Here is a 25,570-nt window from a genome sequence, read left to right on the forward strand (position 1 = left end):
TTAATTGCAGCTGAATTTTATGCAGATTCTTAGCTGTTTCGCTACAACAGCGCCAAATCCACCCCTACCGGCAAATTTGGGTACTACTTTTTTCTTCGCGGAATCTCTTTCCCATGTCGTCCTTAGTCACTCTCCCAAATTTGGCGACAGTTCGGCTGTTAGATTGCTCTACAGATGTCTCTGAGTACCGTCAGTTTAAAAAAAAACACTCTGTAACCTATATAAGATCCAATGAAACCAGCATTGTCCGTTAATAACATTAATTAATGTAAAAGGAACTCCACACGGTAGACAACGAGTCCGCATCTCTATGGTTTATACAACCAGTTGTCACGTGCGCCTTGCAGATTTCCAATCTCTCGAGATGTTTGACGGTTTGCCTATTCGTCGTCGTTTTTATAATTGCCGCTCGATCCCATTAGACGTTAACATCCTTCTGTCTTGCGTATGATGCCAGCGCGGTGTTGTCAAGGTTCTTACCGATTGTATATTTGTGCTCTCGAGCCTTTGTTTTAAACTGCGCATCGTTGCACCCACATAAACGAACTTGGAATTGAAACGTTGGTCGTGTAAAGGCACCGAGTATATACCCGTTGTCGAATTCCGATCCTCTTTCTTTTTATCGTTTCTTAAAAGTTTGAAAACAGTGGGATTACGTCGGTATACAATACGAAAATTATCAGACCTTGCAGTACATCTATGTATCTTGTTTAAAAAAAATGGGATGTAATTAAGCACTATTCTTTTTATATTTATTCGAAACACATTTTATGTTCTATAGTTAATATATTTTTTTGTAACGGAGGAAGATCGTTAAAAGCGATTGAATACGTTATTATTTTATTAAATTTTGCTGGATTGATTAAGGTATAGTTTATTTATGAGTAATTTAATTATTAGTGTTAGTAAAGTAGTGAGTAAGTAATTAGTAGCAGTCTAGTAGTTAGCAAAGCGGCAACGCGACGACGTAGACTTTTTCGCAATTATTTAACAAGTTAATTGAGTATTTGCGGACCGCAGCGCTGGATCCAGCTGGATTGCTGGATGAGGGATCCAGCAATTGCAATCCCTATTTACAACTCGTTACAGTTAAGTTGATTGGGCGAATCATTACAGTCGCCAAACCCAGATGCATTGTAAATAACCCCATTGCGCTTAACGACACACGTAACTAAGGCGTAGATTACCCAGGCACGCTCATCCGTGTTGGTCCTTAGAAAGCAGAAGACTCGTAGAAGTTCAATAGAAGGGAGAAGAAAATAATCATAAATTCAACTGTATTTTAAGATTTTGCAAGGTCGAAATGATAAACTCTGCCAAAAATTAATGCAATTACAGTTATAAAATACAGCTAAATTTAAAAACAAGTATAATTTAGATCGAAAAAATTTACAGGCGGAAAAAAATAATGCCAGATCAATTGGAAAAACCAAGAGCAACAGTAACTTGGCAAATCTGGCGTATGTAAAATGTATTAATTTGTGACAAATAATTTTATTAATAATAATAATAAATATAAATTAATTATTTGAATGGGGGATCCATTCTAATTCGAGTCTCGAGAGTCGAGGAAAACACCAGGTCTTTTCTTTCAGTTTCTTTTCTCGTTAAACACAGCTATATCGTCATATTGCGATTGCAATTACTTCATTTTCGTCTCGTTATATTTTAACCCTACGCGTTTCTCGCGAGCAGTTCGAATAAAAGAAAACAAAAACAACATCAGATGCGAAGAAAACATTTATTTTCGTGCACTTTTTGTGTATTAAATTTTATTTTTGGATTTTGTAATAGTGTTCTTCGCTGTTCCGTACGATCTCACGGTAACAAAACGCCGTATTATTTTTTTCCTCACCTCGCAACACGAAGGAAATGTCGTCTCGCGGTATTTCGGGACAATATTTAGATTCGTCGTCTGGACGATATTTTTCCTCGGAGTAATTCAATTTGAATTTCTGCAAAGGCAGCGTTTGCCTCCTTCGCAATATGTACTTTCGTGCCGGGATATATTAACCCCCCATACGACGTATATTCCAAGAGAAAACTATCTTGTCCCGCTTTAGTTAGATCATTTCCGTTCGGCAGTCGCTACAAACAGATTTTGTCAAAGAATGGACGCAACTACCTGCGATATAAAAAAGTGAATTCTCGCGAAGTACATTTGTGTTACCATTCGTTTCGACGACACTTTTTAGCTCTTTGTCACATTGTCGTCAAAATGTGTGTGTCGCGGTTGGGCTCGTCTTTCTCTCGGATCCAAAACGTTCGATAAACTGCGATCGTTATCTCGCGCATATCGCGACTTCGAGTTTGGTTCTTTTTCGAGAAACTGTGCGACAGACACCGTACTCGATTTTGATTGCTATTTCCGAATAGCGTCGGGCCGGCATCGGGTCTTCGCATCCACTCTATTATTTTCAAATCGCTCCCGGTAAAATGGATCTACATTAAATTGATAATAAAATAAGGAATTAAAATGTCTTAACTAAAATATCGTTCTTCTCGAAACATTAAAATATCGAAGTTTTCGTAGATAAAAATTCTCCGGCTTTACGGAACGTCTTTAGAGTAAACGCGGACTGACAAATCTTTGGTTACAAATTAATACTGCGGATACTAGTAAGTGTGTATTAACAAATAAACGGCTTATTTTCGCAAGTCGAGAAAAATATTCTTAACTTGGAATTTCATCTATATCCGTTTTAATATCGTCCGCAAAACTGGGGTCCGATTAGAAAGACCAAATCTCTTAAAAAGTTACATTTAAGCGCTTACCTCACACGAACGAGAAGACGACGTCGGTTGCCACTTATCCGCCTCGTTTTAACGACCCAAACCTTTCTTCTGTTTTGATCGGCAGGGAATCGACACATTCGGTAACCTTTTCCGTCACTGTTCGCACAATTTGGAGCCGAACAATGCGGCATTTTCTTAATTTTTTATGCTGTGCCGAGCACGTGATGCTACGCTAGCGAGCTGCCGTCTCGGATTACGACGTCGAAAGGACCGATATGGCTGCACACGTGGCGGAAGCGTACGAACATTCCTGGGTAATCTAGCGCCTTACCTCTGCCCTCTTCCCTCCCGTTACTCCCACAACGTCGATAGTGTGTGTATTAAGTCTTTTGTACGGGTAAAGGCCTTTGCGCCGCGTGGTACGGTGGCGGCGGAAAGTGAAAGTACCCACCGGAATGAGGACGAGTGCTAACAAATGGCTTGTTGTTAAATTTGGCGCTGCAATAGTTGCCAAATGTATTTAATGCGTGCGAAGCGACAATGCAAGACCAACATAGCGGATCTGGGTGCAGCTGTTTGAATGTTTTGCAAATTATTTAATTCGAAACATTTTAAAAGTAATTCAGTTTTGCGATGTAAAGTTTTGTTTGGAAGGTAAAATTAACGATTTAAATTCAATGTATGAAGCTTCTTTCTGTGACGTAGGTAGATGATAAGTATTTTGAATAAACAAGTTTTGTGAAATATTTTACTAATGAGTATTTGGTAAATATTTATGTTTAAGAAAACACGCGTTTTGTTTTATTTTTTGTTTTTTTAAAGGAGGCATATTTAATAGGTATTTGCAAAACAGGTGAGAATCTTTGTCTCAGATAATGAATTTGTAAGAATTGGTTCGAACGTTTTCCATTAAACTGTCTATACTAATGATCCAAGAAACGGTTCCTTGTCTACTTAAGGCATGGTATTATCACCAAAAAATCAAATTTTTCTTCTTAAGTCACAAGGATGGTTAATGAATACAGTGTTATCTGGAAAGAACTAAATATAGGAATCGTCACTACTGACCATTTAATTCTGTCTAAAGTTGTTATTCTGTCATGCTGAGTCTATATCACTGGAAAAGAAAGCCACTTTTCTAAGAATGGAAATGACATGCTCACGAGTGGTTGGGCCACCTTATGGTGGCTAGGAAATGGTTTGGATGGATCGTATTTTCCAAACCAGAGTTCCGTCGAGCATTGATGGGCTATGGAGTATAACAAATATACTTCTTAATATATACTGGATGAATTATAATTCTCCACTCCGTGAGAAAACCTTTAAAATCCAGTGACGCGTGTTTCTACAACAGCTAACGTTTTCAACCCTTTCGGGGTCTTCCTCGGGCACAGTTCGTAAGAGATTTCAACTATCGATGGAACGGAACAAATAACCGAAGTGACATTTCGACACGAGCGTAAACAAATAACCGATGCGTAAACAACATCTCAGCACGAGCATAATGTTCCATCTTATATTCCAATTCTATGATTTCAAAAATTGAATAGAATTCGCTTTGGTTATTTGTTCCGTTCCACTGATAGTTGAAATCTCTTATGAACTGTGCCTGAGGAAGACCCCGAAGGGGTTGAAAACGTTAGCTGTTGTAGAAACACGCGTCACTGGATTTTAAAGGCTTTCTCGTGGAGTGAAGAACTATGGAGTATATTATATTTTGTTTTTAATTCTTCCAAACCTACAAATACTACATGACTTCACACCAAAATTATCACTTTTACCTTTACCCGTGACTTTCAAAGAGCCAGTTGATCTCAAACGGTCGACTGGATGCCGGCCCTTTTAGCCTTGTTTCCCATCTAGTTTTGGCAAGCTTTTTGTCTCTCGACATACCAGAACAACCAAATACACTTGATTTTTGGTAAATACTACCTCTCGTTAATTAAAAAATATCCTCTTTTATTTAAAAAACTTTTTCCTTTTAATACAAAAAGGTCCCTGTAGATGGTGGATTGTTATTTTCAACAGGCATGCGATAAAAGGTATTGGAGAGAAAGAGGAAATAGAACATCGTGCAGTATCTTCTTCCAGCCATCTGGATACTGGCATCTGGGTGGCCTAACGAAGTCTGACTACTCGGTCTCTGCTGCTTAGTTATTTTCTGATGCCGACATTCTCCCAGTCTTTTCGTCCAAAGCCCGCATAAAGAGTAAACTGTTTTCCCATCTCCTTCTGCACTGTCCTTTTCGGTTGTATCTTCTTTGGTGTCGTCCACTCAATTTAGTACCCGTCACCCAGAAATGGAAATACGATTAACGAGGAGTTTAGACCCGGGCAGGTTCGAGCCGAGCGTCCATCCCCGATCGACAGACCGAGGCTCTCCAGATTTCGACTTTCTCGGTGCCCTGCAAAAAAAGATCTGTCTTGTACTTTTGACCACACTGGCAATCTTTCCTGCCCACATAAGAAAAAGAAAAAAGCACAGTATAGAGAGTAGGATGATAATTAACTCCACCTGATTGTTAAGAGTCAAGCCTCCTATTTAAATACACACACATAGTACATACAGTCAAACTTGTCTATAACAGAACCTGTATATAGCAAAAACCTGTCATTAACAAAAAATTTCTTCTGTCCCTTGAATGTTTTGCAAAAATTAATGTAAATTAACCCGTATATAATAGAACCCGTCCAAGGTGGAAACAGATAGGAAAGCAGGCCATATAATGGAAAAATTGGCATCTTTATCCAATTTAAAACAAATTTAACAATAAGTTTATGAGCCTACCATGTATAAATCATAAAAAAGTAAAAAAAACTATACACACACCCAATACAGAAGAGCAAAATACAACTACTGTATTAAAGTAATTTTATTGGGATTTGAATGGAAAGTTTTTGCATACTTTTATTAACAGCTGTTTTTACTTAACATAAATACTTGACGTAATTATAAGTTGTGAAATTTGACACATTATTCCCCATGTGCAACTGCATTCTTTGTTTCCAAGCTTATTTTGAACTTTATCACATCACATTTTGTTTGAATAAAATCGAGTCGAAATGTCTGCAGATAAAATGCACATCGGGCATATTATGCTTGCTTTTAAAGTTTGGAAACAAATATCATCTTACATAGACAGTAAAAGAATACTTGTACCGCATATGGAGAAGGTGTTTCTAAACTCCAAATGTGTCAAATGTGCTTTTGAAAGTTTCGTTTGGGAAATTATGAACTAAAGGACACAAAATGTATTGGTCCCCAAAAACCGTCGAAGAGAAATTGCAGGAAGAAATTGTTAAAGATGGACAAATAACAGCTCGTGAATTTGCAACAAATCTTGGTGTGTCACAGACAAACACTTCAATTCGGTTCGTTTTTTATAAGTGAAAAAAATGAACCAAATTGAGTATAATTTTGTGGGACGAAGGTAGGCAGCTGTAAGGTGTTATTTCATTTTTAAATTGATTACTTATTTTTTACCTTAATGAACTTTTTTACAGACGAATGAACAAAATTGAAGTTAAAATAAAAATACTTTTCATAAACCAAAAATTTGTTGTAGTGGGTGGTAATTGTTTGATCGAGTACCCGGGTACCACCGTATTTGATTAATGTGATTTTCATATACGAGTAACGTCGAGAAATTTATTAATCGCATTAATCCGGGGATACCTATAGTAGGTAACCCGCATATAGCGGAAACCTGTCTACGACAAAAGAGTTGTTCGGTCCCTTGGGATTCCGTTATAGACAGGTTTGACTTTATTTGATTTCCTGTAGGTGGTTCCACTTCCTGGTTCCTCCACCATGGATGAAAGATAAGGAGAGAACCTTGCCCTTTATCTAAAAAGTACAGTTGGATAGTCAACAGACAGGGGAATGCCATTAGCTTCTTAGAACAGAAGGAACTGCCTTTCTAACCAACAAAATAAATGAAAAATAGCAGCAAGCCAATTAAAACTAATTTTGTATTTTTCTGAAAATTTATTAAAACAATGATTAAAGAAACAGTTTAGAGAGATAAAAAAGAGACCTTCAATCTAATTTCTTTTTCTAGACCATTTCTCCTTCCTTTTCATATAAAAAATGATGATGTTTTCTGTCGTAAATACAAATTATTTTTTGTCTTTTATCATTTGAGGCAGATACATGAGTGACAAAAGGTCTGTGAAGAATTGAAATGAAAAAAAAATAATTTGTGAATACACAGAAATTTTGAAATAAACTGATCTAGACCAAGAAATGATTGGCTGTCATGTTAATTTTACTGCCTTGCTCACTAAGTATTAGTGTATGCAGTTCATTCACATTAAATCACAAAAGATGATAAAAAAGAGATTAAAAAAAAGATGATAAAAGATCACTTCTATAAGAAGCATCAAGAATATAACATTGTGCTTTTATTGGGATTATAACTAAATATTAAAGAAATGGAATGATTGAGGCAAAAATGTCCAAGGATTATTCTGTAGATAAAGCTAAACACCAACAAATGCCGAAATTCTGTAGATAAATAATAATGAAAAAGTCTCTACATGAGATACTAATTGCTACAACCATCCATGTTTGGTTAAAAGTAAATACAGTGTCCTAAATGTTTCTGTTATTAGAAAGAGCCCAAATGACAATTACCTTTATTTGCGAGATGATTTCTTTGATGGCATCGGCCTGATGGGGCCGTTTGGTCAGCAGACACAAGAAGCCTCCTCCTCCCGCTCCCACCAGACATTGGCCGTAAGTCAGAGATTGCAGTTTATCCGTCATGTCTCCCACCAAGTCGGGTCGACTGCCCGGGGCCAGCCACTGCTTTTGCTCCCAGTAGGCATTCATCAGATGACCAATCTTCTCCAAGTCCCCTGGAAAGAAACATTCAACAAATGAAATAATCTCTTTTGCCTTGTATGTAGCCTTTAATAAATTTTAAACCAAAATAGATTTTTTCAACTGTGTCATCTATTCTGAGAAAACGGACTAGTAGCATCCTGGAAATATCAGGTTGACTCAAAAATTTCAAAAAAATACAGACACAAGATACAAAACTATTCCTACTAAAATTCAAAAACATGATCGTTCCCTGAAATAAAGGCCATTGTTAGCTATGGTCCTGACATATATTTCTGCAAGTTGGCGAATTCCTCGGTAATTCCGCTCAACTGATTTTGATGCCAAAAACTCACGGAACCCGTTTTTAACATCATGCACTGTATTGAAGGTACATCCTTGCAGAAAATGTGCCAACAACGAGAAGAGTGAAAATTTGATGGAGTGAGGCAAATCTTAGATAAGCTGGAAGGGATCGAACTTTTCTTGGACCACTCTGGAACTCTGTGCCAGAGCATTATCATGCTGCAACAGTGTACACTTTTAATTAAGCAATGCTAGATAGCTATGAAGCAGGACTTCAAACATCCAATCCAGTTGCTCAGCATAGACGTTGCTGTCTACAGTCTGGCCACTAGGAACCAGCTCCCAATGCACTAGACCATCCAAAATCCACCAAATGCCAGCATGACTTTTTGTTTGAACTATCATTGTTGAATCACTTATGCTGGCACTTCATCTGGTCAGAGCCACTGGTTTCCTTTGTTAGGATTTCTAAAAAAAAATTCATTTTTTATCTCCTGTTGTGATACTGTCATTTTTTGAGTTTTGCAACATATGATTGCAAACTTGTATCCTTATGTACCTACTGCTCTGTCAGTTCATAGGGTAGCTCTTGAGGTCATCTGCTACTAAAGCCAAAGTGTTTCAAATGCTGAACAATGGTTGATTGTAAAACTAAGTTTGGCAGACGGTGAGTGCTGCTGCCTGGCTGCTACTGAACAGTTTCAAACAGTACTTGGTCATCAATGATCATCCAGACCAAGGCTAGTCTATAAGGCTGGTGTTCCCAGAGTTGAAGTAGTGGAACCATTCAGCTGCAGCTGTCTTGCAAATTAGGCCTGGGCCTTCAATTTTGCAAATTTTCTCTGTTGTCATCCTAGCACTGAACCTTTGTTTCCAATAATGATGCAAGATGCGTGAAATGATGACTTTTTGTCAGTCATTCTTTCTTATAGAAAACAACGTTTTCCAAATGAATGAACTCAACAGCTCTGTAAAATGATAGTATGTGCTTTGATGATGATGCAGATACCAACTCGTTTGAATTCACAGCAGTGTTGTCAGTGTCTGGAGACTTTTGAATCACCATCACCATGATAATTGACTATGGACAGAAAATACTTCTGGTGATCTCTTATGTACAAATTCCATATTCCAGTGACTATAATTCTGTAATTTCATAAGGGACTGACAAATCTGGAACTACAGGCATAACTGTGTTTTCTCTCAATTATATTCTTAATCTTTTTGTTTTCACTTTTGTTCATTTATATTCTCTAAAAATATTAAAACAAAAAGAAATTATCTGCATCTTAACATAGAAAGCATCATTTCTTCAGCATAATTTTATACAAAAAACTCCCATGGTCTAAATTAAATTTGCCCAAGATAACATCTTAGATTTAAAAACTGATTGAATTGTTTGTTTTGTATATTTTTGGGTCCTCCAACCATTGCAACTTCTGTTAAAGTGAAGAAATGGAAGAGGATCACACATCTACCTTTGTTAATTTATTGAGGTCGAAAAAAAAGGCAAAAGTAAAACTTACCAGAATGAAAGGCTTCGAACATGAGAGAAGAGTTTTGAAGAAGAGAACGGAAACACTGGACCACCTTCTGTTCTCGGGCATACCAGTTCCTTATCACATTCTTAAAGAAAAAAAAAGGAAATTCTCCACAAAATAATTATAAATATATTTCCATAATTAAAATATTTTGATCACCCTCAAATTGTGCCAACTGCTAATTGACTAGAGCATTTGACAATGCCTTAGTCAACTAGAGCTTTGTTGACTTTAAAATTAATAAAACTGTCAACATTTGAAAATGCATTTGGATAATTAAGAAAACTAAACACTTTTCCTTCCTCTCTGATAAAATTGGTGACAGAGGGTCCATTTACCTATGATGATTTCATCATAGGTAAATGGACCCTCTGTCACCAATGATCATGATGGCCTAAAATTATATAAGTGGAACGATAGTGGAATACGAATTTCCTCTGTCTCTTATATAAATGCCTGAAGAATAAAATAGGGACTGTTCCTTAACCCTTTCCATGCGGTTATACGCCTTTAGGCGTATGTCACGTGACTTGCCGTTAATTTGTGATGCGGCATACGCCTTTAGGCGTAATTAATCAAAAAAGTTGATTAATTTGCGTTATATTCGATTTTCCAGCGATCTTAGCTTTGATTCGCTCTTCTGTAGGTCGATTGACTTTGTTTAAGCCAAAAAGTGTTTTGTGACCACCCCTGGGCCATAAATATTTCGTTAAAATAGACCCCCTACCATTCTACAGCAAATCTTCCCAGTTAACTACACAGTTGACTGAAAACAATCAAAGGGAAACTCCTACAGTTTTATTGGGTATCTTCTGTCTTTGTTGACATTACTTTAACTAATCACAGACTTGTGAAAGGAAAATTTGCCGCGAAAAGTCCCGTCTTCAACCTTCCAAGTAAAATGTAAACAATCGCAATAAATCCACTTTTTAAATCATTTTTTAGCATTAATTAACTAATTTAATGTACTTAGACATTAAACTAGCTAATTCTACAATATTTCGGCTAGTAAATATGTTTTTAAAACTATCTAGCAATAAATATTTCCGGGAAACTCGACCTCCCTGTAGTAAATCTATGGAAGATCTTCTTGCTGTTAACTGACTTTAAAAATTTTGTTTCTACGCCTATTACGCTCTAATTGGTAATTTATATTATGACTGAATCAACTTCAACAAATGAGAGTTTTTTTAAAACCATTTGGTTGGGATTTTCCCGCGAAGAACCAATCCACGTGATTAAAGTCAGAATGTAAACAAAAGTTAAAAGATAGCTATATTCATCATTTTAGAGCCGTAATTCTACTAGTTTTCATGTTATTTGACTTTATTTAGACAAGAAGATTTCTTATCAAAAGCTTCTATCTGAAAAATTTACCGAAAAACTCATTACTTCCAGATATTGCATAATTGCAGGAAAAAATTAACTAATCGCTTATTTTAGTGTAAGTAATTAGAGACATAGTGTAAATAATGGCAATAACTTCTCCCCCGCTCTAGCCAGAGAGCTGCGGTTTCTTTTATTTAAAAGAAGACAGATGTATCTAACTAACAAATGTACAAAGTTTAGCGATTTTCTGTAAATTAATTATTTTTTCTTTTGTTCGTAAGCTTCAAATTTTAATATTATTTTAAATTTCTATTAAACTAAAAATTAAACAATCGTAAACTGTGATATGTTCTTAATCAAACACAAAAAACAGATTAAACATAGCGCGATTTTGAAGCGAAATATCGCGATTTAAAAATTATCCAAAAACTGCAAAAAATGCGCCACACGACAAATTCCATTCAATTATTTGCTGTAGATCGCCAGCATGGAAAGGGTTAATTTAAAGATGACAACCCTGGATGTTATTTTAACATAGTTTTTCATAGGACTTTATTAGAAAGTTTTAAACTGTTTTGAAAATTATTAAATTAAATTTTAAAAATATACTTAAATAAAAATACATTTATTGCTCAGATTATATTTATTGTGCAAATTTCTTCTTGGTTAGGAAACACAGAACCTCTTGGAATATTCTTTTCCTTACTCAGAAGTATTAATATGGGGAGTTGGAACTTGATCTGCCCAATTTTATTATAAATAGGACATACCAGATTTTAGACATTTTAAAACTTTTCACACACAAGATTGCTGTCATCTTTCAAAAGTAAGAAAAACATAGAATTGTGGGAGGCCACTGGCTATCTTTCCATTCAAATAAAAAAAATAAATGACTAAATACACCATTCACCTGCAAGAGATTTTTGGCCAGTCGAACTTTTCCCGTGTAGATTAGAAGGAAGTGGTCCTCAAATCTCTTTAGAAATTCTTCACTAATCTGGGCCTCTTCCACCAGAACTCGCAGAGGGAGACCCGGTTTGGATAGTCCCCTCTTGATTCCTCCTACTATTCCACCCACCTGGTCCTGCCATCCTCCACCCGTAGTCAGCAACTGCTCCAACTGAAGCACCTGAAAAGGAGATAAATGCATTTCGGTAACAAAGGGTAATGCCACATTAAAAAGGCAACTTAAATAAAGGAAGATACCGCATGTATCAGAGACTCGCGGCAGTAAGAGCGTCCGACGACGGTCCACAGAGCGGCCAGGACGGCCGAAGCCATGATACTGCTGGTTCCCATACCTAAATACAATTATTATTTGTAAATACTTTTGAATCTTTTAGATATTTCTTGCTTTCTTCATCACAAATAAGTTACTTATCTTGATGTGGCCTAAATTTGGCTAATTTCTCCAGATTTATCACACCTTGTATGTTAAGTGTTGAAAACTGAGTCAGAGATCAGATCCAAAAAATACTTAGGCCACATCAAGATATATTAATCACAGACAAGAAGTAAAAATATTTGTAAGTTACTTATGTTCATTTTTCAATGGCAAACCAATGTAAATATTAGTCAAAAGGATCTCAGAATATTACTAGACATTGAGTACCAGCTCATGTTTCTCTCATATTCAATGTTTGTAATGTGAATTTTCAAAAATCATTTTAAAAAATTTTATAAATATCTTGACAATGATCAGTAATAAAAATACAGGAAAGAATTTCTCATAATAGAATATTTCATAAAATCTTCAGATGGAAAATCTGTAGAAAGTGATTCTTCAACTACCAAAAAAAATCTTTTGTAAAATTTTTAAACTGAAAAATAATAAAAGCCAGTGTTCTTTGCAACTCATTTAGCAATATTTATATTGTAATTTCTCAAGTGTACTCCACACATTTGTATTGGTTTTTGAAAACATGTTACTTAACTACACTCATTATGATAAAAATTAGTGCACCGAGAAGGAGTTATCTTATCACTGTGAAACTTAACAAGTAAACAAGTAATATAAAAAAACACTTTTTTAAGTCAATTCCTACTTAGGTCAACAAAGAAAAATTTTATTTTAGTTCACACACACTAAATATAATTCACACTCCGCTAAATATCTTATATAAGAGAAATTTTTTTCTCCCATATAAAACTAAAATTAATTAAAATTAATTAATGAATTAATATTTGAAAAAACTGTATTAACATCAAGTGTCATCCACTACAAGTTTAAAAAAATGTATTTGAACTTGAGTGGATGAATAAAAAGTATTTTATTTTATTAACGATTGAAAATTTGAACAAGATATATACATATATATAGGGAGAGTGTGAACTAATAGTAGGAATTGAATAAGTCTCAAGCAGATACAGAAACGATTAGAGTTATAGTGTGATGGCTCATTGTGTAATGCCAGCAGAACACCAACCAATGCCAAATTATCGGGCTAGAAAACGGCTATAGCAATATTAATAATTTAAGATAATTTGATACTAGAGTTAGGCGTTAGGCACCATCTCTTGCTAAATTTAATAATTAGAATATTAATTAAATAATTTAAATAAATTTAGGCCTAACTGGAAAAAAAGAATTGGCCCAAAGTGGGACTCGAACCCGCAACTTCTGCTCGCCGTGCAGATGCGTTGCCAATTACGCTACCCGGACCTCCAGTCCGATCTCCCATTCTGGTATACATAAGCTTAGTTACGACCATCATGGATCATTATAATTATTATTATATATATATTATATACACATGCCTTGCCAGGGTTGCGATGGCTGGTTGAGTGTCTTGGGAGGACGTGGGCACTTAATGCGTCCCCAGCCGGCATTGTAATGGCTGTCGGTGGTTGTAATGTAAGCTTATGTATACTGTAAGGGGAGATCGGACTGGAGGTCCAAGGAGTGTAATTGGCAATGCATCTGCACGGCGAGCAGAAGTTGCGGGTTCGAGTCCCACTTTGGGCCAATTCTTTTCTTCCAGTTAGGCCTAAATTTATTTAAATTATTTAATTAATATTCTAATTATTAAATTTAGCAAGAGATGGTGCCTAACGCCTAACTCTAGTATCAAATTATCTTAAATTATTAATATTGCTATAGCCGTTTTCTAGCCCGATAATTTGGCATTGGTTGGTGTCTTACTTTACGTATAATGGGTTAGTTGTTGTTTATTTATGACAGCAGAAGTCATCAAAGTCAGTTTCCTGATAAAAAATGCTTACAAAGGCATCCTGTCTGTAGTTTACCTGATACAGAGGATGCTGTATCACTAAAGATGCCTTTACATCACAATTAAAAATTATATGAACAACTAACTGAGTTTGAAAGGGGAAAGTTCATCAAATTAAGAGAAGCTGGATGGTCATCAGCCAAATCAGATTGTAATCTAGGCCATTCTGACAACACTGTGAGGTGGTGTTGGGACCAGTGGATGAGAGACAGTATGCACACATGATGCCCAGGCTAAGGGACACCCTTGGTAGACCACTAGCCGAGAGGATTGCTTGGTCCTCCAACAAGCACACACACACAGCCAACCATATTGTTGTCCGCCATCTAGATACAGGTGGTGCCATCATTACGGCCCCGTGTCTGTCCGGACAATTTCAAAGGTTCCTGGGTGAGAAACATTTCGTATAACAGCAGCCATCACGTGCGTTGTCATAGACACCACCCACAGTCACCTCTTGTTTGGAGTGATGTCGTTCCCAGTGGGATTGGACCACAATAGAATAGAACCAGGTCATCTACAATGACAAATCCAGATTTGGTTTGGGTACCGATGACAGCTGTGTTTGTGTCTGGAGGCTCCGTGGTAAACATCTCAATCCTGCCTACATTTTGGAGTGTCACACTGCCCCACATCTGGTGTGATGGTCTGGGGTGCCATCACATATAACTGCCAGTCACCTCTAGTAGAGATCCAAGGGACCATGATAGCCCAGCAGTATGTTAATGACATCTTGCAGCCATGTGTGTTGCCTCTCATGACAGAACTCCCAAGAACCATTTCCAATAGGACAATGCACACACAGCAAGTGTGTCACAAAACTTTCTCCAGCACATTGCCACAGCCTGCCTGGTTCCCTGATTTGTCAGCAATCAAACATGCCTGGGAACACCTAGCTGGATGCCAAGCTGGACAGCCTAGGAGTTTGGCCAAACTAGAGGACTGCTTGCAGCAACTCTGGACAGAGATGCCACAGGACATCATAGCAAACCCTTATGCCTCCATGCCCTCCTGTATCACATTGTGTATTCATGCCGTAGGTGGCCCAACATGGTATCAGAACCTCTTTTCATTTGTAGTTTTTTTCTGCAATAAATTATCCTTTTGCCTTCATTTTGTAATCGCTTACTTTATCACTGTTACACTCACACATGTACAATTTCATTTAATTCCGACAAATCGTTCTTGGTGGTGCTAATTTTCACGGCAATGAGTATAGTATGCAGTTTAGAGGACATTCTTTTAAGCAGGAACCACTAAAATTCCATTAAGTGTCAAAAATACAAATTGACCACTGAATGACATCTGTTATTGTTTCACTTCATTTTTATTTTACTTATTCAAATATTAAATTAAAAAAATCCTTTCTTAGTGTACATTCTCTTGGGAGGCGGCACTGTACTAATGTGATTTAGTGGTGGAATTTTGTGCTCTTCATTTTACAATGTTTTTTTGCGGATTTTTTGATTGTTTGCCTATAGTGTTATACATTTTTGGATTCCGTTTCATTTCCGGATCATGAAAATGTCAATTTATAAAAATCAGATCATTTTGTGAGAATCTGTGCAAGTTTAAAAATTTGGGATATTCTAATTCGATTATCCGGATTCGTGGAACGGGTCAACCGGAAGTGATAACGGAATCTGACTCGCACATAATAAGTGAGTACAACTTCAGAAATTTTGGGGTTATTGGCCCAGTAGTTTACAAGATATGAATCACTTCCGGTTAATTTTTGACAAGACATAACTCTCTTCCGGTGGGATATTTTTAAAAAATATTCGGGCGGTTCTTAGAAGATAATAAATATGATTTTTTCTGAAAATTTCATCCAATTATCTTCAATAGTTTTTAAATTATTCACATTCTACTAAATTAACATTCTTCAACATTCACAGTCTCCACAGTAACGGTCATTGACCTCTTCTGGAAACTTCTAGAACTTTTACCGGAAGTTTCATTTTTTTTTCCGTTTGTATTAATAATTTCCTGGGCATATCATATATTTTTAGATTTGTCTCAAGTAGAAGAAGACATTGCTGATAATTTTAAGATAGTAAATTTAATATTTTAGACAAAATTAATTTTTATAGTTTAATATGGATGCAGAAATACAAATTTTTCATGATACTGCCTAAGGCATTGTTGATGAAATTAAGAAATATTTCCAGCATAATCGAAATGCTAAATTTGGAGTTGATTGTCATCTCACGTACATATTGACACAGTTTACAAGAGTTATTGAATTAGCCGAAACTACACTAAAGAAAAATAATTTAATTGAACGAGCACTTTCAAAATTTGTTACTAAAGAGAATTTAAATGAATTTAAAGTTACTCAAATTAACGAATCTAAAGAAATCTTATTGGATATACAACACACAGTACATAATCATAAGGAAACCTCTTCCAATGATCCAGCTAGCGTAAAAGTTTCTTGCACTCCAAGCTATAGAGATACCCTTTTAAAGGGAATAAAATCAACCTCAGTTACAAATGACCCACCTGCACCAGAGTATACAGTATTGGTATTTGGTGACAAACAAGGAGCTACAAGTGAGGAAACTAAATCTCATTTAACTAATAATGTGGAACCAGATAAATTGGGAATAGGTATATGCCGTATAAGAAAAATAAGAAATGGAGGACTTGCAATTGATTTGAATCATAAGAGTGATGCTAACTATTTTAAGGATAATGTTGAACAGATACCGGGCTTAATTTCAAAACTACCGAAAAAGAGACTCCCACTAATCAAAATTGCTTCAGTCCCCAAAGATATCAATAAAGAGGACCTCATTGAAGATATTTTTGAACAAAATGGGCACCTTTTAGGATCCAATTTCACAGAATGCACTTTCCCTGAAAATGCTCATATCAGGTTTTCACTTAATGAAAAGAATCAAAATCACATCTCCTGGATTCTTGAGGTAACTCCTATGGCTAGAGAAAAAATGGTAAAAGCGGGAAAGATCCACCTCCTTTGGACTACCTGCCAAGTTTTTGACTTTTTCCCCATTATTCAGTGTTATCGCTGTTTACCTTTTGGACACTTTGCAAAAAACTGTACTTCTACAGATAATGTGTGTAGTCACTGTGGTGAGCTTCATCTATACAAAAACTGTCCCAACATACTTTGTCCACCAAAGTGTACCAATTGTTCATGTGAAAATAACACTGATACTTGTCACAATACAATGGACCAAACTTGCCCAGTATTTCTTAAGGAAAAAACCAAATTACAACTAAAGACTGACTATGCCATTGCAATAGAGAGGAAATCTGCCTTGTTTACAGGACTATAATATTTTGGATACATTATTTTGTAATGTTATCCTCTTATTGGTAAGCTGTTAATTACTCTGCATACTAATGAGTCTTAAGAATCTGTTTACTGAGTGCATGTTTCATCAATATGTTAACACTTACTTTCTCTTAGTTGATGTATGCAACTTACCAAGATATGTATATAATTGTATATAGTTAGTATCTTTTGTAAATATTATATTATCTTAATCTCATGATAATTATATGCTACACTACGTACTATGCATCATCTTTGAATGTATTATTGTTAATACTCTATTTAATATTATATTGTTATATTTTATATTTAAATACATTTCAATCTTATGTAGAATTTCATGTATATTGTATCCATTGTTTTCTGTATGTAACCCTGATTATGCCATGCGATATCGGGGCATGTAACAAACAAATGTTACGCTAAATAAACTTAATGAATGAATGAATGAAAAAATGTACATTCTCTTGACGTACCTTATAAACGCAACCAAAATCGCATCTAAAATAGTATAATAAAAACTGAGTTCTTCACAGTAAGCCTTAATCCTGTCCCTTTCTCCGCTGGGGAATATCGAAAAATCCCTTTTTAGTGTATATTCTGTTGATGTAACCTATTAAAACGCAAAAAACCGCATCTAAAATACCATAATAGAAGCCAAGTTCTTCACGGTAAGCCTTAATCCTGTCCATCTCCCCCAGTGGGTAGAATTTCGACATGTATATTATATAAAAACACGTGCGTATTCGAATGCAACGTTGTGTCAAAATTTCAAAGGAATCGGTAGGAACAAACGAACGTTATATTTTATTTATATAGATAGATAGAAAATGATCTGCTTTAGTCCATTCTCACAGAAAAGCATAGTGCCTCACAGAAAAGCAAACTTATGTCGTCAGAGTTAGCACCATCTGTTGGATATAAAAGCCTTAATCCATATAAAAAGATATTTTTGGAAGGGGAAATGGTGGTCTTCACATATGCCACAAACCTTCGCAGGAGTGTATTAAACAACTTCCCAAAGTTTCATGGCAATTGGATAAATGGTGTGGTAATGCATGAAGGACAAACAGACAGACAGACATACATTCGTTTTTATATATATACATGAAAAGAAGAAGTAAAGGCCAAGCATTTGTGGTTTCCAGAAAAATCAGGACAGATAAATCTATTTGTGGTGTACAGAAGAATTTTTTATGTTTTGTTTAAATGTTCCCAATAAGTTCAGACAAATGAAAAGTTATTTGCTGAATTTGTTATTGTCAGAAATTGGTAGATAATTCACATAATTGCATAATTCTTAATAATGACTTTCAAACCGACTTTTAAAAACAGGTAATTTGAGGTTTAATTTTAACTACAGAAAATTACACAATACCTTTTTCTTAAAAGAAGTTTGGAAATATTACACAATTATTTTAATATCTCAAAAATAGCAAAGAGCTCTTAAGTAAGGAGCAAAAATATGATTCTTTAAAAAAACAATTTTGTAAAATAAGAAAGTCACACAATAACCCAAATAAGAGAGCGAGAGAGAGAGAGAGAATAATTTTGTAGAAAGGTATCATTTACCTGATCCTCGAGGAAGCAAAGACCAAGCTGCAATTCGAAATCCTCCTTCATATTTGCTTCTCAGTTGTTGGGACAGAGGGACTTCACTTTCCACTTCCACCAATCCGACATACACGACGGCAGCTTTCAATAATGCCGCTAAAATCAAATTATCGACAATTATTTTACTGTTCTATAATTAAACAGATCAAAAATAGGCAATTAATAACAGCTACGTCATTCGATTTTGCACTATAAGCTTAATATAAACAAATAGTATATATTTACCTTCGGCATTTGGTTGGTTATAATCTAATAGCTGATCTACATGGTTGATGGTGAGGGTGGGTGCAGATTCATTTTCTCCCAAATTCATTATTATTTCTAAACTATAAAAAATTCTCTCTGTAAATAAAGCTGTGTCCAATATTAATTTAAAATAAATGAAACAAGTCTTATTTAGAATCAGACTGTCTGGGTGCCCCAAAATAGTTATTAACACAGAAATTTAAATATATATTCTTCTTCAACTTTCCAGTCTTAAGGTTTAGACATATTAATGCCACACTATACATTTTTTCTAGTTAACATATCATTATTTGTGTACATATTTATCTTTTCATTTACATACTGACTTTCGTCTTCCCCATCGTTTTTCTTCAATATACAGGGTGGTTATAATTAAAGTTGCCCTATTCAGACCTGTCTAGAGCCCCTTCTCGTGGACGTATTTTGATGAAACTTGGTATATATGTTATATGGACCATGGGGAAAAGGAAAATGCAAAAAAATATTTAGTTTGAATTCTTACCACTAGGTGAAAAAATAGCACAGTCCACCTCAAAGGATACCCGTATATCACAAGAAGTCGTAGAATAGTAAAAGCACCCACAAGACTGGGATCTGATTAAATTACAATAACTCTTAAAAAACTCATTGTACATTTACATTTCAGCCAAAAAGGGGGGAGTATTGTTATGTACCCTACAGGTATGAAAAAAGAATAATAATTTTAATGTATAATAATATAATTGTATTCTGACCATTAGAGGGGGCTATAAAAAATGTATCATAATAATGGTGGATTAAAGCTGCCTTTCTTACTGACCAAGTTGTAAGTTCTTTCAAAAGACGAACACAGCAATTACCACCCGTTTGAAGGAGCACCAACCCGACATATCAAAAGACCTATTAACACCGCCCTGTCCACATATGCCAGGAACCCTGATGTGATGGTCCATTTCAACCGGGCCAAAATCATACAAAGAACGTTGGATAGATCAGGTATCAGATATCTGGAGTTAATAAAGATCTACAGAGTAGCCCAAAAGTCAAAAGCCATCAACTATATAGAGCAGGGGTGGCCAACTTTTGGGCACATAAGATCTACTTTTTATCGTAAAAATGTGTCGCGATCGACTTGTTGTCATAGGCATAGTCTAAGTGGGGAGGGGGAAGTGTGAAATACATATTATGTTTATACACTGTTTCAGTACGAAGTGCACTCATTGCTTATGAGTCGAGTCATAACTGCATGCATACAGTTGCGTTCGGTTACAAATATAATACATTAAGTCAAGACATCGCTAGCGATCGACCAAAATTGGCTTGGCGATTGACCGGTCGATCGCGATCGACTTGTTGGCCACCCCTGATATAGAGGATAATGAAATCCTGAACAGGTGGAAAATATATATAAATTCAACAGAAACACATTCCATGAAGTTTACTGTGTACAAACATTCCACCAATCAGCATCTATCAACTATCCTCTAATCATCGACTACATAAAGTTTACGATACATTCCAAAAAGTGCGATTCGAACTTTAGAACACCAGCCCAAGGACGTCCTTTGATAAATGGATGAAAATGTTCACTTCTCAGAGTAAGTAGTTCTTTTTTTTATCGCTGGTTCATTGGTTTCGTGAAGCAGTAGATCTTTGATTAATATTAACCAGTATTTGTGAGGTTGCCGAACCGTGTGTGACATCAGAATGTCCAAGTCACTCCAAAGCGTGAGTGGGAGCATTTGGCACAGAGACAAACACTACGGTTACAAATAGTAACCTGGTCAGAAACTTACGACCAAAGTTTTATTCAACTAACCGTCATAAAGAAACCAGTCAGTTTCACTAATAATTTAAATCAATATCCTAAAAACTCTGAAAATTTATGTTTTTCTAATCACTATTTTTACCAAATCATGGAAAACGGTGAATGCAAAAATCGTAGTTGGTTTATTCTAAAATGGCTGATACAGTCTTTTGTTGTTGCTGTAAAATATTCAGTTCGATTACAATCATATTGGCTCAAAATGGTATCATTAATTGGCAACACATTTCTCAAATTTTAAAAAGAAATGAGCAAAGTGTTAAACATTTTGATAGCTTTAGTAAGTGAATGAAACTGAAAAATCAATTTCAAAAAGGAATATCAGTGGACAGTTTGATGAATAAAAGTTTGCAAGAGAAAGTGGAACATTGGGATAAGGTTTTAAGAAGATTGATTGCATTGACGACAACGGCAACAAAATATCCCATTTAGAGGTTCATCAGATAAAGTTTATAAAGAAAATAATGAAAATTTTTTGAAAATTTTGGAATTCGTAGCTGAATTTGATACAGTTATGGAAAAACATTTAATGAGAGCTAAGGAAAAACCGAATTCTGTTCACTATTTACAAAAAAACCATTCAAATGAAATTTTGGAACTGATCGGACAAAGCATCATAAGTAAAATTTTGAAAAAAGTGAAGGATTCTAATTATTATGCATTGATCGTTGACTGTACAACAGACACAAGCCATCGGGAACAAATGTCGGTTATGGTGTGGCCGTCGGCCATATTATTCGCGTATTTATATTTTTATATGTAATATAAGTTAGTTTTAGTAATTCTTTTGTCTCTTTGTCTTGTCTATCCTCTAAAACAGCAGTTCCCAACCTTTTTTGGACCAGGGACCACTTTGATTTCATTGTTGCTAGCAGGAACCACAAGGTTTAAGAAAAATAAACTGTGTCAATCTAAAAATAAACTTTAATCAAAACTTAACATAAGTAATTGTTAAACTCAAGAGTAACATGCTTTAACAGTACTATTATAATAGAAAACATATCATTTTTAGTAAAAATTAAATTCAATTTGTATCAATGTGGGAATAATAACTCAAAATTAATAAAAGTTTTAAATCTTTCGTGGACCATATTTTAGCTCTTGCGGACCACTGGTGGTCCAAGGACCAGTGGTTGGGAACCACTGCTCTAAAACTTTCCTTTCCACTTCTTGTATCCTCTGGGTGGGATTACCGTTTCGAAGAAGTAAACAACGGAAACAATAGAAAAGCAAGACCTCAAGGGCTTCGGAGAGAGCAAGGGAGTAACTTTTGGACTGGACGGCAGAGAGAGAGGGCAGAGAAAAGGATTGAGCTCAAACGCTGTGCATAGGTTAGCAGCAGAAGAAAAAGTAACGAAAGCTACGAGCCGAAAAGGTCAAGCCCGAGAAGGGAAGGGAATTTCCAAGGCTATCGTAGAGAGAGCTAAAGCGAACTACGGAAGAATGAGAAGTTCACCGAGAGAACAGAAAGTTCACAATTATCAAGCAGGACTCAAGAGCGGTGTCCCACCAAAGTAGAGACACTAAGAAAAGAAAATCCCGGGTATTTCTTTCTTCTTCTATTTCTACCTCCACCTAATTTCACTTTTCTTCTCTTCTAGTTATAAGTAGGATAAGCTTAGTTTTAAGGTCTTCACGCGTCAGACTTTGTCGGGTTCCGTTTCGAACGCGTCCTTTGTTGTATACCGAGGGACAGAACGCCTATACGACATTTTACTTTGAGAAGTTGGGATCCACAAAGAACCTGTTTTGTTCTTTTCTGGTGAAAATAAAAAATCATATCTTGTTAAAAGTATAATCTGATTTGTTTATTTTGTATCGGTCCGTTCGCGGAACATATTACCTCGCCACGAATGGTTCGATATGTCGAAGTGGTCCCAATAATAATATTCAAATCAATGAAAGTTTTCTTGGATTTCATTTGATCGAAGGTTCAACAGGAATTGAACTGACACACGCCATCATTGATTCACTGGAAAAATATAATTTATCAGTAGAAAACATCAGGGGTTAAAGTTATGACAATGATGCCAACATGAAAGGTATTTGAAATGGCATTTAGGTCCACATTCTGAAAAAAAAATCCACGAGCAATGTACATTCCATGCCTCAATCACACTTTTAAATTTAGTGGTGGTTGATTCAGTGCACAGTTCACTCCAAAGCGTACTATTTTTCAACATTATTGAAATTAAAAACTATTTAAGATCGACGGTGAGTGAAGAAAGACTTAACAACTTGGTGACGATTTCGATTGAAAGTGCCATTGCTACCAATTTAAACATTGAAGATTTGCAATTGAAATTTGCAACAGTGAAAGCTTGAAAAGTTACATTTTCAATATAATTATTTCCTGGTTTTTTTGTACTAAATTTGAATTAAAAATTAACTTAACAAAAATTAATTTTAAAAATATATCCTTATACATTATCATTGAATTTTCAAAAAAGGCGCCAACATAAAAGTTTCATGCACTCTCAAAATCTGTAGAGCCGGCACTGCTCGTAAGACAGTTTTTGTCAAATACACCCATACCTCGCTATACGGCCGCTCTTTATACGGCATTTCGCTATAACGGCCCTCTTCAATTAAGGCACGTTTTCGATTTACGGCCTAAAATGTTTCGCTATAACGGCAAAAAAACTTTTTTTCGATGTCGATATATCTACATGTTGCCAATCTTGCGCAAGCGCAATCTCGATGCACACTCTTTGCTATTTCCTCTTGTTTACGAGCCTTATTCAGTGTGTGCTCATAAAGCGGCTGGTTTAGACTTGTCTGTGAGTGTTTTATATACATATTTATTACTGATTGTTACACATTAACTGGAAAAATTGGAAACAATTAGGGACATTTTTGGTACGTAAGTACTGTACATATGTATGTAAGTACAAATTAAAAATTTTTAATCTAGCACATGATCTCGGCTTTGAAGGTTTGAACGAACGTGATGTGCTTGATCTACTTGAAGCTGATAGGGAACCCCTTTCATATGAGGAACTCATTCAGTTGCAAGCAGAACCGGCATTTGATGAAGAGACAGAGCCTGTTGTATCCAAACAGCTAACATCAAAAAATTTGTCGAAAGCTTTTTCCAGTTTCGAACAAGGAATAAACATCCTCCTTGAAAACGATCCTGACGTCGAACGTAGCGCTAAAGTTTCTCGAGGAATTAATTCAGCCATTAGCTGTTATAAATCACTGAAGAACGAAATAGACAAGAAGGCAAGACAAACAACGTTGGACAATTTTTGTAAGCCAGGCCCATCCTTACCAGCGAAAAATGATGACGACAGTGATCTGCAGGTTACCATTTCTTCATCGTCTTCAGATTAAAGCCATTTTTAAAAAAAATATGTATGTAAACATACACATATTTTATGTAACATGAAGTTGTTTCATTTTTGTTTATAGATTATTGTTGGTTTTTGGAGTCTGTTATTATTTTATGTACAAATGTATGTACTTGTTATGTATGTATTTTTGATTTAAATGAAATAAAAAGATAAAATGCATTTTGAATGATAAACCATGTTATATATTTAACAAATTTGGAACCGATCCCATTGAATTTGTATGAATTTGTATTAGAATAATTGATTCCTTATACGGCTTTTCGCTTTGCGGCCAAGTTTCGTGGAACGTATCTAGGCCGTAAAGCGAGGTATGGGTGTACTATATTTGTGGTGTGTAATTATCATATGTAATTTACGTTAGCAATAGATTAATTTCTTACCGTACAGAAAAACTATATTTAAATAATTCAGTTTAAAAGTTAAAATGACTTAATGCTTAATGTTAAATGAATTAAAATGCTAAAATATTTACTGTATAAGAAATTAACTTACTCTGGTATTCTGCAAGCTTTAGCACCAATTGGTTTCTGAAAATGAATTTGTTAAATAATAAATTGTATTTAAATTAAGAAGTTACTCTTCAAATGATAATTTTTACAAAATGTCTCGAATTTTTCTTTCGACTCTAAAAACGTACTTTTCCGTCAATCAGCACCGCCACGTTGACCACAGATCCGCCCAATTCGTAACAAATAGGAGGAGTGTCGGACCAACCGCCCTGGAGATCCACTCTGGCCGGACATTCTACCACCACGTATCGATCGAACGGTAAAAGTGGAACGTTTGACAATTGAACAAACTAGAACCGACAAGAAATGAGATTATTATTTATCACATTCATTTTTACATAAACAAAACAGTTATAAACAATATATTAAGCAACCAAACATTTAAACCATTTATTTAAATTTGATTCCAATAAAATTCTATCATTGAAAATTTCCATTATTATCATAAATATTGTAGTGCTCCGTCACTATTTTTTATATGTACATTTTTTTCCTTGTTTTTCTCACGTATCGGGATCGGCCCTGCTTGGGAGCCATACATTGTCGCGGTTTTTTTTTTTTTTTTTGTAAAATACACTGTCGCGTTATTTTTGTAAAATTTTCCATTGTTGCGTATCCCCGTTTATGGCAACCTCACGTGACTGACCAAAAGCCCCGGATGGCGAAGTGTTATAAAAAGGTGTGTCTAACGTGCAGGAGCACCTTTTTGCTTCCTGGGACTTGGCCAAGGTAAGAGGAAACACGCCAGCAGACAAATATAGGAGGGAGAA

General features: G+C 35.5%; 1 protein-coding gene and 1 long non-coding RNA gene across 9 annotated transcripts in view; one reads left to right on the forward strand and one right to left on the reverse strand.

Moving 5' to 3' along the window:
• Window positions 1-4,674: 4,674 nt before the first annotated feature.
• The window catches only part of LOC136990826 (L-fucose kinase-like), a 58,413-nt gene continuing 37,517 nt past the window's right edge, over window positions 4,675-25,570 (reverse strand). For all 8 annotated transcript variants that reach the window (XM_067289263.1, XM_067289266.1, XM_067289262.1 and 5 more), the window contains 9 exons: window positions 24,929-25,090; window positions 24,784-24,818; window positions 19,111-19,211; window positions 18,844-18,981; window positions 11,944-12,038; window positions 11,648-11,866; window positions 9,394-9,493; window positions 7,373-7,596; window positions 4,675-5,141 (listed from right to left, as the gene is read on the reverse strand). In XM_067289263.1, coding sequence (XP_067145364.1) covers window positions 5,061-5,141; window positions 7,373-7,596; window positions 9,394-9,493; window positions 11,648-11,866; window positions 11,944-12,038; window positions 18,844-18,981; window positions 19,111-19,211; window positions 24,784-24,818; window positions 24,929-25,090 — 1,155 coding nt within the window. In that variant the 3' untranslated portion in view covers window positions 4,675-5,060. The remainder of the gene's footprint in view (window positions 5,142-7,372; window positions 7,597-9,393; window positions 9,494-11,647; window positions 11,867-11,943; window positions 12,039-18,843; window positions 18,982-19,110; window positions 19,212-24,783; window positions 24,819-24,928; window positions 25,091-25,570) is intronic.
• LOC136990828 (uncharacterized) lies at window positions 23,474-24,450 on the forward strand. Its single transcript, XR_010883119.1, has 2 exons — window positions 23,474-23,748; window positions 24,143-24,450. It is a non-coding gene; the product is annotated as an uncharacterized lncRNA (long non-coding RNA).

The sequence above is a fragment of the Centruroides vittatus genome, unplaced genomic scaffold (assembly GCF_030686945.1).
Source record: "Centruroides vittatus isolate TY-2023 unplaced genomic scaffold, ASM3068694v2 contig_1343, whole genome shotgun sequence".
Taxonomy (NCBI): Eukaryota; Metazoa; Arthropoda; class Arachnida; order Scorpiones; family Buthidae; genus Centruroides; species Centruroides vittatus.